The sequence below is a fragment of the Gracilinanus agilis genome, chromosome 3, assembly GCF_016433145.1.
Source record: "Gracilinanus agilis isolate LMUSP501 chromosome 3, AgileGrace, whole genome shotgun sequence".
NCBI classification, from domain to species: domain Eukaryota; kingdom Metazoa; phylum Chordata; class Mammalia; order Didelphimorphia; family Didelphidae; genus Gracilinanus; species Gracilinanus agilis.
Window position 1 is genome coordinate 100,056,847 of NC_058132.1, and position 18,941 is coordinate 100,075,787.

General features: G+C 40.1%; 1 protein-coding gene across 2 annotated transcripts in view; it reads left to right on the plus strand.

The window, feature by feature from the left end:
• The first annotated feature begins 7,782 nt into the window (after positions 1-7,782).
• MYO7A (myosin VIIA) overlaps positions 7,783-18,941 on the plus strand; it is a 144,974-nt gene continuing 133,815 nt past the window's right edge. For both annotated transcript variants that reach the window (XM_044668167.1, XM_044668168.1), the window contains exons 1-2: positions 7,783-7,893; positions 14,640-14,792. In XM_044668167.1, the coding sequence (XP_044524102.1) occupies positions 7,795-7,893; positions 14,640-14,792 (252 nt within the window). In that variant the 5' untranslated portion in view covers positions 7,783-7,794. The remainder of the gene's footprint in view (positions 7,894-14,639; positions 14,793-18,941) is intronic.

The window sequence follows — 18,941 nt, forward strand, 5'->3', positions numbered from 1 at the left end:
TGGACCTGAATTCAAATGCTACCTCCAGATGCTTACTAGGTACATGACCTTGGGCAAGTCATTTAACTTCTGTCTGCCTCAGTGTCCTCCATTGCAAAATAGGGATAATAATGTCTACCTCCCAAAGGTTTTGTGAAGATAAAATGAAATAATATTTGTAAGGTATGTAACAGTGTCTGGCACATAGAAGACATTTAATAAATGTAAACTATAATAATTGCCATCATTATTGCCACTCTACTCACTGTAAACATCTCATCATTCACAATATTCGACCCTAACAACACCTGAAACTTGCATAGCATTTATAATCTTCAGGTCTCTTTGCAGTCTACAAAATGCCTTCACATCTATAATTTCTTTTGCACCCAGGAATTATTATCCCATTTTATATCTGTGGAAAATGAGACTGGGGGGGAGGAGAGGTGATATTTCAAGAATCACACAGTGAATCTATGCCAAAGGCAGGACTTCAGAGCTAGAAAGGTTTCCAGTCATTTCAATTTGCAGGTGAAACTGAGATCTAGAGGAGGGAAATCCCTTGCTCAAGGCTATAATTAGTCATTATTAGTAATGGTTAGCAGAACTAGGATTTGAACTCTGGCCTTTTCACTTTTAATTGTGGTTCTCTTTCCACCAAGTCACTCTGACTTGTTTCCAGGGTTTGAACAAGAATCCTCTATGGAACATGCGTAATTTAGCTTCAGTCAGTCAATTAGTGTTTATTTATTTTGCCCTTGCTTTCTATCTTATTATTGATTCTTAGACCAAAGAACAGCAAGGGCTAGGCAATCAAGGTTAAGTGACTTACCCAGGGTCACACAGCTAGGAAGTATCTGAGACTCAATAAGTACTTATTAAACCTCTACTCTGTGCTAAATGCTAGGGATTCAAAACAAAGACAAAAGATCCTGCCTTCAAGGAGCTTCCGATCTAATGTGATCTAGTGAAAGGAGCTTAGGGTTGGGAATCGGGATACTAACTACTGCCTACATGATCTCTCCTTGTCAAGAAGGCTGTAAAGGGAACGTTCCCTCCGTGAGTAGGAGGCATCTAGATGTACTCTCTCTGAGGTTACTTTGGCATTCAAAGATTTCTCTCTCTCTGGGCTTTGGTTTTTGTATCTGTAAAATGGAGGGAAAATTCTTGAAAAAAACATTTTAAACCCTTAGCTTCTGTCCTGGTATCAATTCTAAGACAGAAGAGCAGGGAGAGCTAGGCAATTGGGGTTAAGTGACTTGCCCAGGGTCACACTGCTAAGAAGTATCTGAGGCCAGATAGGAACCCAGGTCTTTCTGACTCCAGGCCTGGAGCTCTATGGACTGTGACCCCTAAAGCAAAGGATTCTAGCCTTACCTGCTGTGAGAATTAAATGAAATCAAACATCCTCCTGGATGCGAGAGGACTTGATCGACTGCGTGTCAGTAACGATAAAGCACTTTGTCCATGGTAAAAGACTATGTTGGTGTGAAGGACTGTGACAAATAATTGGGCGTGTTTGCTGTCACAGAAAATCTCAATTGCCTTTCTCTTCCTTTTTTTGTTTTTTTCTGGACCCGCCCCTTTGATTTGGAGGACTGCCGGCCATTATTTTGGGGACGTCTGGAAGAGATTGGAAGCTACCGGGTGTCATTGGGTTTCTTGGCAGTTATGAATATTTAAAGAGTTTCCAATTTCCCAACCACTTCCAGAAGGGTCAGAGTCACGTGCAGGGGCTCCTCTGCCCTTTGTGGGGAGGACTTCTCTCTTTGTTTCAGAGACGTGAGTGAGGAGAAGCGACACTATATATAAATAGATATCAGCTTACAGGTAACTGGCTTCCAGTCTACCATTCACACCTTACTTTAGAGCAGGGCTTCTTAGCCTCTTTGGTGTCTTGGACCCCTTAGGTAGTCTGCCCAGTCTTGGGAGCCTTTCTCAGACTGATGTTTTTGTTTAAATTCCTAATGGTAAAATAAAAAGATAAAAAGTAAAATAAAATAAAAAGTAAAAAGTAAAATAAAATAAAAAGTAAAATAAAAAAAGTAAAAAGTAAAAAGTAAAAAAAAAATGCTAAATTGGTGAAAATAGAGATGTATTTTTTTTTCTCATTTGAGTTCACAGACCGCCCTGAAATCTATCACAGACCCCAAGACAGCCTGCTTGTTGGTGCCACTTTCAGAGTCTTGACCCTTGTGTGTGTGTGTGTGTGGGGGGGGGGGGGTCCATGGATCCCAGGTTGAGAACACCTGGTTTATAAGATGATATAGATTTAGAGGTGGAAGGGATCTTAGAGATCAAGACTAGCCCCCTCATCATATAGATGAGAAAACAGAAGTTAAATAATGTGTTCAGGGGATACACAGATAGTCAGTGGCTTCATCAGGATTTGAACTCCGTCCTTTGCACTATAATTCTAGCATTGTTCCATTTTTTTTACCATTTGTTCTTTTATTAATATAATTTTTTACTAATTACATATAATCATTTTTAACATATTTTCCAAAATGTTGAGATCCAAATTCTTTTCCTCCTCCCTTCCCTGAGATGATAAGACATTTTTTCTAGGTTTATCTAGTTTTTTCTAGGCTATACATACAGGATCCATGAGTTCCATCGTGCTAAACACTCAGAAACTATTCTCTTCACGAATGGATCTTTGAGTTATAACTAGAGTCCATTAATGTGTTCAGTTTTTCCTTTATTTTGGTTTGGACCTCTGATTGCTTTAATGTGGGAAATTCCCAGTGTGGAAACTCCCTTCACATATGCAGACTGGTAATTCAGCTGTAACTGGTAGTCGTAGAGCTCCGCCAGAGGACACTAAGTGGTGAAGAGACTTGTCTGAAGTACACAGGAAATACAACTGGCAGCACCAGGATTTGAACCCCAGCCCTCTGACTCCAAATTCAGATCTTTTTCTCTGTCCTCCACACATAAAGAAGTGGTTAAGCTTTTCCTAAATGAATTTCCTTAATTTATGGTTAACTTTGATACTTGTATTTCTTTAATAGTGACTCATATTTCTCTAGTGTGAGCTTTCCTTACAACTGAGGCAGAGAATCAAGCCAACAAGCATGGACAGTTATCACTTCCACATTACAAGGATTGGGGTACAGCGATCTGGAAAATCCCAAGGAAAATTTTTTTGGCCTTCCCTTCATACCACAGAAGAAGTTTACAGTTTTTTCTTTTTCTTTTTTTTTTTTTTTAAACCCTTAACTTCTGTGTATTGGCTCCTTGGTGGAAGAGTGGTAAGGGTGGGCAATGGGGGTCAAGTGACTTGCCCAGGGTCACACAGTTTTTCTTTTTCTATTATGAGGTGTCTATAGTACCTGATTGTAAATTTGGAGTCAAGTATGCATTTCCGAGTTTCTAAACTTTTTCTGTCTTCTGCTGGCCTTTGCATGTTGTCTTCAGCTTCTGTAAAACTCCCTCAAAGTTCCCATTTAATTTCTAGGCCTGGCTCTCAATCCACTGAGCTACCCAGCTGCCCCCTTGAAGGTGGGACTTTAGCTGAGCCTTAAAGGGAGTCAGGGAAGCCAACAATTCGAGTTGTCTTGTAAGCAGTTGGAATTGAGAGACTAGAAGTCAGGAGAGATGATTGGACAAATAAATCTGAAAATCAAAAGAAGCGGAGGGAAGGTAATACATGCATTATTTCCACATAAAGATAAGGAAGTTAGGATTTGAGAAATTAGGTGACTTGACTAAGGTCTCACGGGCAGGATTGGAAACCATGTCCTAAATCTCAGTCTAGCTCTCTAAGTAGAACCATTGTGGTGCAGTGAATAGATTCAGAATTGGGAAGGAGAATATTCATATTATATATAGTTCTGTCTCTGCCACTTAGCCAGTGTGACTTTGGATAGGCCACTAGTCTTGCTTTGTGCCTCAGTTTCCCCACCTGCAAAAGTATAAAACTATGAGACTGATGCTCTCTAGGATCCCTTTCAGTTCTGACATTCATTTCAGATGCCACAGACAAACTGTACAACAACCACAGGAGAAGAACTGGGATAATAATGCCATAGGAGACTCAGTTTCTCTTATTGGGGATGTTAGCCTGAAAAAGAAAAGAATAAAGACGAGTAAGAGGGTTGTCTTCAAATATTTAAGTATATGGAAGAAAGGTTTTATTTCTTCCATTCTGCCAGAAGACAGAATAGGAAGCAGTGGGTGAAATAAATTTAGGCTAGATTTAAGGGAAAACCTCTTAACCTAAAGCCCCAAAGTGGAATGGGCCCTCGGGTACTACTTCTCCCTACTAAGGGAGCTTCTAGCTAATAGCTAATAGATCCTCTGCACAAGTACCTACCCTTCCCCCAAGGTTCTGAAGCTATGATTTCTTTTGGCTGGGTTCTGTCTCATCCCGCCTTTCTTGAGTAAAGGGTTTTTTTTTTTAAATTTACTTACTTGCTTATTTGTAACATTTAAAATATTAAGATAGTAAATTAATTCCCTACATTAGAGAAGGCATCATCTGTCAAAGAACTGATAAGACATGGTATATATATACCATGTCTTATCAGTTCTTCCTCCAGAGGTGGACATACACAAGTCATTCTTCAAAGAATATTTCTGTTGTATAATGTTCTCTTGGTTCAGCTTATAATTTTATGTTTTTCCAAAATTAATCTGTTCATAATTTCTTATGAAGCAGTAATATTCCCTCACAATAACATGCTACAACCTGTTTAATTATTCCCTTCCTCTTTAATTTTATTTTTAAACCTTACCGAAGGGCTAGGCAATCAGGGTTAAGTGACTTGCCCAGGGTCACACAACTAGGAAGTGTCTGAGGCCAGATTTGACCCTAGATCCTCCCAACTCCAGGCCTAGAGCTTTGTCCACTATGCTGCCTTGCTTCTCTTTCTTCACTCCCTCTTCCCCTTTAATCTTTGAAGGTGGAAAGGTCTAGAGAGAGTGAGAAAGAGTGTGAAAGTGTGAAAGAGAGTGAAAAAATGTATTTATTGAACCATTTATTGGCTTTGATCTTAAAAAGAAAATCTTAAGGAAAAAAGGAAGAGGAGGTCATGAGCCTGGATGACTGGAAAAGAGGGCAGTAATAGAGAAGTTTGGAAGATTTTGGAGGATGGGAGATAACAAGTTCGTTTTGGACATGCTGAGTTTAAGATTACCATCAATTTCCTGGCTTCCTCTCTCTTCCCAAATTGGTTTGTGGTAGATGAAAATGCAGTTGATCCTCTTTAATCTTTGAATTTGCCTACTTGCTAAAATTTATTTGAAATCCCCAAATCAATACTCCTAACACTTCTGTGGTGATTTGAGGGCACATGCAGAATGCTGAAAAATGAGTCATCCAAACGCACACTTTTTCAGCCAATGTCGAACAAGGAGAAATCAGCTTTTTTGTGTCCGCTCTCATACTGTGAACAAGTATCATTTTTGCTATCTATTTAGTGTCACTTTTTTGGGGGGGGAATTTTGAGCTTTTTGTTGTTTTAAATGGTCCCCAAGTGCCAACGTGCTATCCATGTTTGTAAATGCAGGAAGGCAGTGATGTGCCTTATGGAGTGTGCTAGAATGTTTTATTCAGGCAACAGTTTTAGTACTCTTTTCCACGGGTTTAGCATTTATGAACAACACTATATATCCAAAAAAAAAAAAGAAGAAGAGGAAATTTGCTGTTCTGGAAACTGCTAAAGTTAGTGTTCTCCCTAGAGGCTGCCAGGGCCTGAACTCTGTATTTCCCTTAGGAGCAACAGTTCAGTATTCACTAATTCAGAGTTTGGAACAACTTTATAGAACATAACTACTGCAAATGATGAGAAGCAACTGTATTCTTAATTATACTTCTGCTCAGGGAGATAGTGAGCTCCCCACTACTGAAGATATTCAAGTAGAGGGCTATACCCTCTTGCTGAGGAGGTCTTAGAGGGGACCCCATCCAGATGCAAGTTGGATTAACTCAGATGTTCTTAGCCTGGGTCTTTGAGAGCTTAAGGGATTTCCACTTGCCCGTGGCCACTGAATTTCAGGAGGTCCATGAACTTGTGTGGACAACAAAAATTACATCTTTGTTTTTACTCATCTTTGGTTTCCTTCACAATTCTATGTATTTTGTTTTATGTATTTAAAACTATTATTCTGTAAAGGAGTCCACAGGCTTCACAAAGTTGCCAAAAGAATCCTGGATACAAAAAAAAATAAGAATCCTTGGCCTAGATGGACGTGGTTTGGTACAGAGGGTCAGTAAGGACATATAAGAAAATGACATCCCCAACCGTACTTTCATCGATTCCCCTGATTGTTAGTTTCTTCCCTCTTCAACTGTACTTATTTGGTGAATGCCCCCTTCTCCCAAAGAATATAAGCTTGAGTCAGACAGGGGCAAGGAGAACAGGATTAGGGGGCAAAGGAGCCCCATGCAGGTTTATCAAGTTCATGAGGGATTCTTGGATGAGCCAGAATCCAGAACTTCTCCATAGAATTTGTCTGATGATGATGAATGATTATCTCACCCTCAAGCTAAGTAGCCTCATCTGGAACTCTTGGGTTCTTTTGGACTCTGAGGAGATAGTTAGAGAGGCAGTATGGGTGGGGGGGAGAAGAGTGTTAGATTTGGAGAAAGAAGGTCAGGATTCAAATGTCACCTCTGACACTAAGCTATTCCTGCCCTCAAGGAGCTGACCTTCTGTTAGAGGAAACAACACATATGAGTAGACCAAGAATGTTAGAATGCATATATAACTACAGGGCAATGGGAAAGGAGGGAAACTGTAGCAGCTGAGGGAAGAATAAATAAGAAAGTATTTACTGGCTGTGTTAACTTTGGCAAAACTCACTCTCTCTCAATTCTTCTCTCTCTCTCTTTCTCTCTCTCTGTCTCTCTCTGTCTCTTTCTCTCTCTCCCTTTCAATTCCTCTTTCTCTCTCTCTCTGAATATATGTGTGATATATGATGTACATTGACATGGATATATATGTGTGTGAGATGGGAATGAGGAGTACATGGTATAGTGAAAAGAGGGCTCACTTTGGAATCATCTCTTTCCTCTGACACAGAGTGATTGTACTTGTGATCCCAGGCAAATAATTTAACCACTCAGTCCTCCCCAGGCAACTCTTGAAACTGGGAGTCATAGATCAGTTATTGATTTGCATTGGTAGAAGGAATTTCCACACTGGAACTTTCCAGGACCATTGAAATCATAGGCCTGGTCAAGGTGGAAAAAATGGGGATTATTGCACTGATCGACCTCATGAGGTAGTTTTGAGGGAAGTGATTCATGAGAAAGACATAAAGTGTTATAGAAATATGGATTGGTGTTAGTACAGATTGGATACAGTGATTCCATCTTCATCTCTTTCCTATGCTCGCTTAAACTATGAACCCGAGTTCTTGATGAACAGAGCAAAGAGTTATATGAGCTCAATCAAGATAGGCTTCCTGGAGGTGGTGACACAGTTTGAGCTAAGGTTATGTTCTCCTCCATCAGGCCCAACTTGGTACCACCTTCTCTCTGATAACTTCCCTTTCCTCCCTCCTCCAGCTGAGAATGTTTTTGTGAGCCTCAAATTCCCCTAGATCACTTTTCCCTGAATCTCTCCTTTATCCCATATCACACCCTTTCTTGTGTTATTTAATTGTGTTGTGTTTAATTGTGTATGTGGTATATTTCCACACATGCATGTTATATTACAAGTTCTTAGAGGGCAGTGACATTGTCACCTCTCATCTTTGTGTCCTCAGGCCAGAGCACTGGACCATTCATATAACAGGCACTTAAAAATGCTTGTTGGATTGAGTACTGACAGGCTGTTTTTTTTTCTACAGGGTGACTATGTCTGGATGGACCTCAAAACAGGGCAGGAGTTTGATGTTCCCATTGGGGCAGTGGTGAAGCTCTGCGACTCCGGGCAAATACAGGTGGTGGACGATGAAGGGAATGTAAGTCTTTCTCCTGTTCATGATCCCTTCTTCCACAGGGGGAGATGGGGGGTGCTCATTCTGTCTAGGGTGCCTTGTGAATACAGCAGCTAATCAGAATGTCTCAAAGCCTAGGCAAAGTGGGTGGCTGCCTGTCTGATGTGATATGGAAAGTCTTCAACTCACCCACAATCCCAAACCCAAAAGACCCATCATTGTCCCTAGAATTCTATCACTATTTCCTGTTTTGGGTCAAAACATATAAGTCCGTGTTAATCTATCATCAGCCATTAAAATTTCAGTGTGAGTTTTAAAATAACAAAATAATTCAACAAACATGTATCTCTCAGATGGGCTGGTTACATGTCATGGACAAAGATGACAGGTGTATATAGCCAAAGGGCTCCACTGGTGCCCTGGAAATGTCAGGAGAAATAGAGAAAGACCTCTAGCCCATTAGGTTGATTCCCTATGGTGTATTTATGAGAAATCATGGACAAGAGCCATATGGAATCTTGATTGAGTGGAATCAGCATCATTGGAAGGAACCTCTGAATTGATAGAAGCATAGACCCATTTGGGTACTTGGCAAGTGTCCATGGTATTCGAGGCCCTGATCCAGATCTGGGGATATAGTCCCTGACTTCTAGGACCTGGTGACCCAATGGGGAAAATATAATAAACACCTAGAAATATGCACAGCCAGGTATTCTGTGATGTTCAGATTGATCTCTTGTAGATGAAAAAGAAAGTTAAAAACTTTCATAGTAAATTTTGAGATTTGAAATCTGGAAAAAGACTGAGATAGCTCAAGTTCAGAGCCAGCCAAAAACTTTCAGAGCAATCAAAGTCCTCTCCCTGGTTCATGATAGTCCTAGTCTTTGTCTTGGTGGGGAAAGAATGCTACCTCTCTGGATTACAAAACCCAGAATTCATAGTTCATTTCCCCACCTTTTCCTCATCCATTGAGTGATCCGTATACATATTCCCAAATCCCAGGTTTCAGGTGTCAGTTCCAAGAGTTAGGAACTGTCTCATCTAAACTATGTACTTTCCCAGGGGCTGAACATCCCACGGGCTAAATAAGCATTTAATAACGGTTGGTTATATTAAAAAGGAGAGTACAAAAGAGAGATAAAGAGAGTCACAGAATGTTATAAAGGCCCTTAGAAATCAAACCTCTCATTTTACAGATGGGGAAAATGACCCTCAGAAAGAAGTGAATTGATTTGACCAATGTCACACAGCTTCCATCACATTTCAGAGGGAAGACTAGAGCCTAGACTTCTGGCTTCAAGTCCAGTGTACCTTCCACTAGACCACACTACAACCAAATTACCTTCAAAAAAGATGTCACACCCTTTCTAGGGACATTTGTCCAACTGAGCACTTGTACTCACAGATTGGAATTCCCATAAGGTAATGACTATGAGCCCCCACCAATGTAGTCCTCTGTCAGGTGGCTTACTATATCCATCTATGGCCATGCTTATCTGTATTTGGTTATCCTCTGAATGCATTCTCTTCTAATGGTCCCATCTCTCCAATAGCACATGTTTGGGGTTGGGAGTGAAGTTGGGGGAAAAAATTCTCTCCTCCCAAAGAGAGATTCCCTCTCAAGGTCTTGCCTGGAATCCTCCCATCTGTAGTTTTTCTACCATAAGATTGATCTACCACTTAACTAATTGCTGAACTTCCTCTTGCTATTTAAAGTATGCAGATGTGTAGTTAACTTGGTGGGTTAACCAATCAACTGCTCGTTCCCTGACCTAATAAAAAAAGATTCAAATCTCATAAAGAGATCATAGGGTATAGACCATTATTCATACATTTGAAATCTTAAATGCCTTTGCACCGATTTTATTACATTAATTGAAGTGAGGAGGTGTGTAGAACTTCCCTGCTCCTTTATAAAGTAAAGATGGATCATTCAGGGATACATCAAATAAGGGAGATGTTCCTGAAAGGAGTGGCCTCCTGAGATGAGCAGCAAGCAAATGGGCAATAGAACACAGTGAAGCTAGGGCACTTTGGGTTGAACAAATCCCATGGTAACAAAGTCTATCCTTCTTGCTCAGGACACTCACTGTGTACAGTGCTAAATTAAAGGGATTTCTACTGATCTATCTCCTTAAAGCTTCCAAGTCACCCCTAGTCAGAGAGGTCCCACCCAGAGGTCAAATTTGGAGATGGCTTTCAATGGAAAGCATATTAACTTTGGAGTGTTATCCTGGATCTGCACTAATCTTCTGAATGACCTTGAACAAGTTACAACCGTCATGGAATCTTTTTTTAATGCAAAGAAGAAAACAGAAATCAGTCAGTCAACAAGCATTATATGTCCCAGGCACCATCCTATGTGATAGGGATACAAAGAAAGAGTTTTTAAAAGTTCCTGCCCTCAAGGAACTTGCCTTCTATAGTCTAATAGGGGAGTCAGCATGTAAATAGTTAAGGACATGTAAGATACATAGAGTGGATGGACGTTAATCTCAGAAGGTAGAACCTGAAGTGATTAGGAAAGACTTCTTGCAGAAGGAACCACAGACAAGCAGGACAGCTTTGAAAGTTACATAATAAATTCATCATGCACTTAAAAAGGAAAGCAAGCTACACTTAATAGATACTCACAGTTTCATGTACAATCCTCTTTTTGTGTTCTCCTATGTATATGAAAATGCCCATTTTACTTGGGATTAAATTCAAAAAATTTTTAAAGTTACAGCTCCCTCTCTAGGCTTCAGTTTCATCTTCTATAAGGAAGTTAAGCAGTACAGTGGATAGATGATTCAGTCTGCAGTCAGAAAGACCCGAGTTCAAGTCTGGTCCCAGATACTTACTAGCTGTGGCATACTAGCTGTAAAATGAGAATAATAATAGCATCTGCCTTCTAAGACTGTTGTGAGGATGAAATGAGATAATATTTGTAACGTGCTTAGTACAGTGTCTGCCACACAGTAGGGACTTAGAAAATGTTTGGGTCAGCTAGGTAGCACAGTGGATAGAGTGCTGGTTCTGGAGTTAGGAAGACCTAAGTTCAAATCTGGCCTTAAACACTTATTACCTGCACAAGTCATGTAACCCTGTCTGCCTCAGTTTCCTCATCTATAAAATGAGCTGGAGAAGGAAAGGGCAAAGTGCTTCAGTATCGTTACCAAGAAAATTCCAAATGGGGTCACAAAGAGTCAGACACAACTGAAAAAAACAACTGAACAAAAGGACTTCCATAGGTGAAGAAGGAGGGAAAAGGCCCCCATTTCCTCTGGGAATAAAGAACAGTGTGAACAAAAGCCTGGATGTTGGAAAGTGCTTGTGTGGTCAGTGGGTAAAGAGTAGTCCATTTTAGCTAGAAACTTGAGTATAGAAAAATGACTGGAAAGGTGAGTGACACCATTTTGTAGAAGACCTTGGATGCTTGGGAAACTGGGCCATGGATTTTGGGGGCAAGAGAGATTCTGAAAGCAGAGCTGCGGAGATACACTGAAGTCAAAATTAGAATGTAAACTTCTCAAGGGCAAGTACAGTTTTGTTTTCCTCTTTGCAGGTCCAGTGCTTAGAACAGTGGCTGGTACACACTGGTGTTTGTACTTAGTAAATAAGCTTGTTGAACCAGATTGAATTCCTTAGCCCTGACTCCTCTGGCCCTGGGTCTGGGAAATGCCCCTTCCCCATTGTCCCTGGGAATTCTAAGGCAGAGTTCCTAAGAATTTTTTTCACCAAAGTATGGTGAAAGCCAGAACCTTGGGACTGCAATCCTCCCACCCCGAGCTTCCCTGGGATGAGGATAAGTGTGGATAGCAGGGACTGAGGGATGTGGAGGCCACCTGGTGATAATCTAGGATCAAATTTCTCGTGGTTTGTTTTGCATGTCAGGTGGTGTCTGGTAACTCCATGTCACCCCATCTGCCTTTAAGTACATCCTGACACTCATTCCTCTTGTCAACCACCTCACCTGCTCTCATGAGGATGAGACAGGCCGGAGGCAGTGCGATGTGGCCTTGCAAAAACTACTTTCCATCCTTGGGCTTTACTCTCCTATAAAATAATGTTGTAGTAGATAATCAAAGAGTGTCAGAGACCCAAGATCATCTGATTCACCCTCCCATTTTACAGATGAGGAAACTGAGACATAAAAAGGAAACATGACTTGAGTCACATAATTTCAGAGACATGTGATTTTAGGTCCATCTATCCCAAATTCTACACAAACACGACTTTTTATTTTATTTTACAAGATGCCCAAACCTTGAAGACCTCTCTCTAGCTGGGGGAAACCTACTATAATCCAAGGCAGCCTTGACACTTTGGAATGGCCTTGTGGAAAGAGCATTGCACAAGGAGTCAGGAAAGATGTAGATTTAAATACTGTTTCTGACATATTAATAATATGACCCTGGAGAGTTCACTGAACTCCAGTCTTCTTATCTGTAAAATTGGGATAATACCTACAGCTCCTAGCTTGAAGGATTGTTGTGAGGTTCAAACAAAATAATGCATATAAAAAACCTTGCAAAATCTTAAAGCATATTTTAAAGCACAAATAAAGTACATTTGTTAGGGTCAGCAGGGTGGTGCAATGGATAGAGTGCCTCACCTCAATTCAAGAAGACTCATCATTATGAGTTCAAATCTGACCTGAGACCCTGGGCAAGCCACTTAACCTCGTTTGCCTCAGTTTTCTCATATGTAAAATGAGCTGGAGAAAGAAATAGCAAACTACTCTAGTATCTTTGCCAAGAAGCAAATGGGGCCATAGAGTCGGACACAACTGAAATGACTGAACATCAAAAACACATATTTGTTGCAATTATTATTGTTGTTAACTGTGTGACAGTTTGTGTATGTGAACAGTAAGTATGTACCTAATACGTAGTGAGATATAACTTGGTAGCTAGGATTATAATCAGAAATTCATGGTTTTTTATGACCTGACAGATGGCAAATCCCCTAATAACCAATACAATCCTCAAACCAATAAACTGTATTGGACCTAGAACATTATCACAGATCAAACTGTTGCCTACAATCACTCAGGAATTGTATCAATTCATAACCTAAAGAATGATGTTTTTTTTAAATAAATTTTTATTGTTATTGCCTTTGTTTTTACATCCTGTAAATTTCCTTTTGTAACCTTCCCCATTCCCTTTTTTTTTTTTTTCCTTTTTTTTTTTTTTTTTTTGAACCCTTAACTTCTGTGTACTGGCTCATAGGTGGAAGAGTGGTAAGGGTGGGCAATGGGGGTCAAGTGACTTGCCCAGGGTCACCCAGCTGGGAAGTGTCTGAGGTCGGATTTGAACCTAGGACCTCCCGTCTCTAGGTCTGACTCTCAATCCACTGAGCTACCCAGCTGCCCCCCCCTTTTTTTTTTAAACCCTTGTACTTTTGGTGTATTGTCTCATAGGTGGAAGAGTGGTAAGGGTGGGCAATGGGGGTCAAGTGACTTGCCCAGGGTCACACAGCTGGGAAGTGGCTGAGGCCGGGTTTGAACCTAGGACCTCCTGTCTCTAGGCCTGACTCTCACTCCACTGAGCTACCCAGCTGCACCCCCCCCCCCCATTCCCTTTCCCCCATTCCCTTTTCGTGGAGTTAGAAACTTAGAAACAAAGACTTTTTTAAAAAGTAGAAAAAAAATTTAGAAAACTTATCAGCACATCAAAAAATTTGATATTACATGCAATGTTTTAAAACCACAGGCTCCCTCCAAACTGCTAATACACATCTCTCAAAGGAGTAGAGGGAGGTGTCTTCTCCTTCTCTTCTTTGTGGCTAAATTTGTTCTTTGTAATTTTGCAACATTCGTTTTCATTTATTTTATGGATATAAGGACAATGTTCTTAGTGGTTGTTGACATACCAAAAACTCATAATGCCAAAGCTACGTGAAACAAAAAACTTGCAAAACATAGAGACCTAGCAGAGGCAGTCAGAATTACATGGAAACCACATAAGATACTGTCATACCAGTGGTCCTTTCTGCTACTGGGGTTGTATGGAGGATGTTTTCAGGGAGCCTAGAGGAGATGAACTGACATCCTAGTACTATGCTTTCATTCAGCAACAAAAAGTATTTTAAAAAATCTGCTCATGCCAGATTCCACAGGACACACAATATAAAAAAATAGTAACAGAGTAAGTTTGTTCCAGGATCATTTCTATCTAAGCTCTATCAAACAAGATGAGAAGAATGAGATAATGAACATATTGATTGTAATTAGTAGTCATTGCTACTGAAACCCAGGCTTCTTTAATAAAAATAATAATAACAACCTGTTTGAATGAGTTAATGCCAAGATTCACCATCTAAAGGAAGCCTTTCCTGACTAATAACTACTATGTTGAAGGGTCTCAAATTCATGACAGAATATAAATTAAACTAGTAATGTTTAGCCTGGAGAAAGAGAATAGTTGGAAAGGAGCAGATGGGGTAAGGATATAATCACTTTCTTGAAGTATTTGAAGGGTTATAAAGAGATAGTAGCCTTGTTTTTCTTTGCGTCAGTGCCTAGAAAAATGTGGGGGAAGTTGCAGAGGGGCAGGTTTTAGCTCAATTAAGAACTTAAAAAAACAGAGATATTTACTAACGGAACAATCTTCTTTGGAAGAAGTATTTCCATTTCTGGAAATATTCAAGCAAATACTGGCTGGATAGGAATCTTAGAAAAATTTATTCAAATGAGAAAAAGGCAGTGGGAGGAGGGGGAGAAAAATGGGAAGAAGGTGGGGAGCAAGAGAAGGATTCATGTGTCCACCTTCCTCTATCCACAGGAGCACTGGATTTCTCCACAGAATGCCACCAACATTAAACCCATGCACCCCACTTCTGTCCATGGAGTGGAGGACATGATCCGCCTGGGGGACCTGAATGAGGCTGGAATCCTGAGAAACCTGCTTATCCGGTACCGGGATCATGTCATTTATGTGAGTTACCTCCCAATGAAGACTCCCTCCCTTACTTTTTCCTTTTCCTGTCCCCCAACTTCTATCTCCAATAGACTTCTTTCAGATGTTTTCATAGATCTCCCCGATGAATCTTGGGTCTAAGGGAGATTGGAGGGAGCAGCATCTTTTACTTCAATGCCTGGACAGTACAAAGGATGCCCTTTAGCACAGAGTCATAACATTTTAGAATTATAAAGGACTTCAGGACTGATCATTTTAGAGCATATCATATCAGGGATGAAAGAAATCATAGCAAATGGAAAGTCAGAGCTGGGAGGACTCATAGAATATAAAAGGTTATAACATAGACAGACTGGAAGGGATCTTAGAATAGAATGTTAGAGCAAGAAGAGTACTTAGGAAGGAAAGAAATAAGTATTTTTTTAAGAGCCTACTATGTGCTAGGCACTGTGTTAAGTATTTTGTATATAATATCTCACTTGATCCTCACAACAACCTTGGGAAATAAGTGCTATTATTATTCCTGTTTTTACTCCTGAAGAAACTGAGATCGTTTGAAAGGTGAAGCAATTTGCTCAGGATCACATAGTTAGTAAGTGCCTGTGGCTAGATTTGAATTCAAGTCTATCCTTACTCCAAATTCAGCCCTTCAACCATTCTACCACCAAGCTGCCTCTAACTTAGAACATAAAATGTTATCACATGGTTAAACCTAAAAGGGACCTTGTAACATAGGATGTTAGAAGACAAACTTGAAAGGGACCTTAGAACATGGAATACTAGAGTATAGATCTGGAAGGAACTTTAGGATAGAGAATGTGAGAAGATGGTTAAGCCTGGAAGGGACCTTAGAACATAAAATGTTAGAACACAGACGTGGGAGGGACCTTGGGACATGGGATATTAGAACATGGCTAGGCCTGGAAGAGACCTTAGACCAGTGGTTCCCAAACTTTTTTGGCCTACCACCCCCTTTCCAGAAAAAATATTACTTAGCGCCCTGGAAATTAATTTTTAAAAATTTTGATAGCAATTAATAGGAAAGATAAATGCACCTGTGGCCATCGCTGCCTCCTTGGATCGCTGCAGCACCCACCAGGGGGCGGTGGCGCCCACTTTGGGAATCACTGTCTTAGAACATAGAATGTAGGATAAGAATGTCAGAGCTAGAGTAGACCTTGAAGCTCTTACAGTTCAATGCCCTTATTTGACAAAAAGAACTCTCTTATTTGGGGAAAGTAAAACCTTGATCAGAGAACTGATTTGTTCAAGATCACACAGTAAGTTAGTGGAAACAACAGGATTCAAGTTATGGTCTTCCAATGTTCCAGGCAGCCTCCTAACCATTGTGTCACTTCTTCCAATGGAGAACTTTGGGAAAGGGGTGGACTTGGGAAGAAACATAATGAGTTCTGCTTGAACAGATTGAGTTTGAGATGTTTGCGGGGCATACAGCTCTAAGAGTCCAATAGTTAGTTGGTGAGGAGGGTTTCAGGCTCAGGAGAGGGACTAGAGCTGATATATAGATCAGGAAACCATTTTCATAGAGATGATAATGTACACCACAGAGCTGATTAAGGTGAGAGAGAGAGAGAGAGAGAGAGAGAGAGAGAGAGAGAGAGAGAGAGATCCCAGGACACACATCCTTTAACCATGTTGCCTCCCAATTCTTTGCTTGTGCCAACATGCAAACATTTGTTCCCTGTCTTCTTGGTTATGAGAGCAGTCTTTACAGTGGTTTGGTATATGCCATCATCTCTTTGGACTAAACTCATGGTTGGATCAGTTGTATGATCTGTATGATTATCTGACTCCTACTTTCATAATAGTCGAAACAGGCAATCACTTATCGTATTTACAGTATAGTAAGATGTTTTGGACAGATACTGGCTCTGTAAATTATATCTATGCATACTGTGATCTGTACCTTGATGTGGTTCATTTAGCTGACATGATTCTTTAGGAAGGAAAGCTACGTCCAGAGAAAGAACTGTTGGAGTTGTCTTTCACATGACCAATATGGAAAGTGGGTTTTACATGACAATAAAAAGAACATTTTTTAAAAAGGAATAGAGGGATAGGGGTAGTCTGATCCAATTTATGGGGGTGGGAAACTAAGGTGGGGTTCCTAGGGGGATCTCTCCTCCAAGTAAGTTGGATTTAGGTACTTAACCTGATGTCCCTGAACTTTTTTTTTTAATTCTGTTAACACTGTTTCAGTCTAAATAGCTTCTCTTATAGTCCTATGTATTAGTTTCTTTTATAATTCTATGTATTTTATTTTATGCATTTAAAGGCATTATTCTGAGTGGAGGTCCATAGATTTCACCAGACTGAAGATGAGAACCCCTGGACTAGATAATCTCTAAAGGTCTCTTTCAGATCTAAAGTTCTGTCGTTGTATGATTCTAAGGTCCCTTCTAATTCTAACATTCTGTGCTCCAAATTCCTTTCTAGCTCCAATGTTTTCTGTACTAATGACCTTCCAGCTCTGACATTTTATAATTCTAAGGTCTTTCCTGCTGTAATTTTTTCCAGGTCTGTGATACCATGGAATGTTTGAAGAGGGCAAAGGTGGCAATTGAGATCTGACTAAGGGTAGACAAAACGACTTGTTGATTCTAGAAATAGGTACTTGTCCCTCATCTTTTTCTACCCTTGAAGCAGCTAAGCGGTACAATGGATATAGCATTGGGCTTGGAATCAGGAAGATTCTTCTTCGTGAGTTCAAGTCTGGCCTTAGACACTAGCTGTCTTTAACCAATCACTTAACCCTTTTTTTGCCTCAGTTCCCTCATCTGTAAAATGATGTGGGGAAGGAAAGGGCAAACTAAACAAAATAACAATAAGAAATTTTGGACAGAGTAAGAATCCTCTCTACTGGGCAAAGTATATGGAACAGACCTAATTATTTCAAGAGAAAACATAACCTTATATGTGAGAGTAGATTAAGTGATTAGATCTGGAAGGGGCCTTAGGGAACCATCTATAGAAGATATCTATCTATCTATCTATCTATCTATCTATCTATCTATCTATCTATCTGTGTATTATATATGTACACACACACACACACACACACACACACACACATATATACCCTAAACTTGCCCAGTGTTATGTGGGAAAGTATTATTAGTGAATCATAGAATATAAAACATAGACTGTCAGCATTGGAAAAACCTTTAGGATATAGAACATGGAATGTTAGATCTGGAATGCCAATGCTGGAAATAAAAATAATAACAGCAATAAGAGTCAGCATTTCTATAGCATAAATTTAAGATTCCCAAAGTACTTTTTTTTTAAACCCTTACCTTCTGTCTTAGAATCAACACTGTATTGATTCCAAGACAGAAGAGCAGTAAGGGCTAGTCAATGGGGGTCAAGTGACTTGCCCAGGGTCACACAGCTGGGACGTGTCTGAGGCCAGATTTGAACCTATGAACCTCCCACCTGTAGGCCTGGCTCTCAATCTACTGAGCTACCCAGCTGTCCCCTTCCAAAGTACTTTAAAAGTATTATTTCATTTTTATCTTCATAACAACCTTTGGAGAAAGGTGCCATTATTATCACTGCTTTAAAGATGAGGAAAGTGATGCAGACAGAGGTTAAGTGACTTGCTCAGGGTCTCTAAGAAGTATCTGAAGTAGGATTTGAACTTATATCTTTCTCATTCTATGTCCAATACTCTGCCTATTGTGCCATCAAGCTATGACATTCTATCTTCTAAAGGCCCTTACAACTCCGATATTAAACATAGCTTGATGGAATATAGAATGTCAGTACTCAAAAGAACCTTAAAGCCTGCACTTTTAGAGATGGAAAGGTCTTTAGAACATAGAGCGTCCAAGCTGGAACATCCTTTTCTTTCTCTGTGAAATGATGAGAACTATAGTTGCACTGAATCCCTTTCAAAGCTACTGGGAGGAAAGTTCTTTAGAAGCCTTTAGACCTCTAGAAAAGGAAGCTGAATTATAGAATTTAGAACTGGAAGGGACCTTAGAGATAATCTGATCAAGCCAATCTTTCAATTTACACATGAGAAAACTGAGGTCCAGAGAGATTAAGTGATTGGCCCAGTGTCACAGCTCATAAAATTCGAACCTAGATATGCTTAATCTAAATCCAAAGCTTTTCCTCTACTACACCATAATCATTATGCTT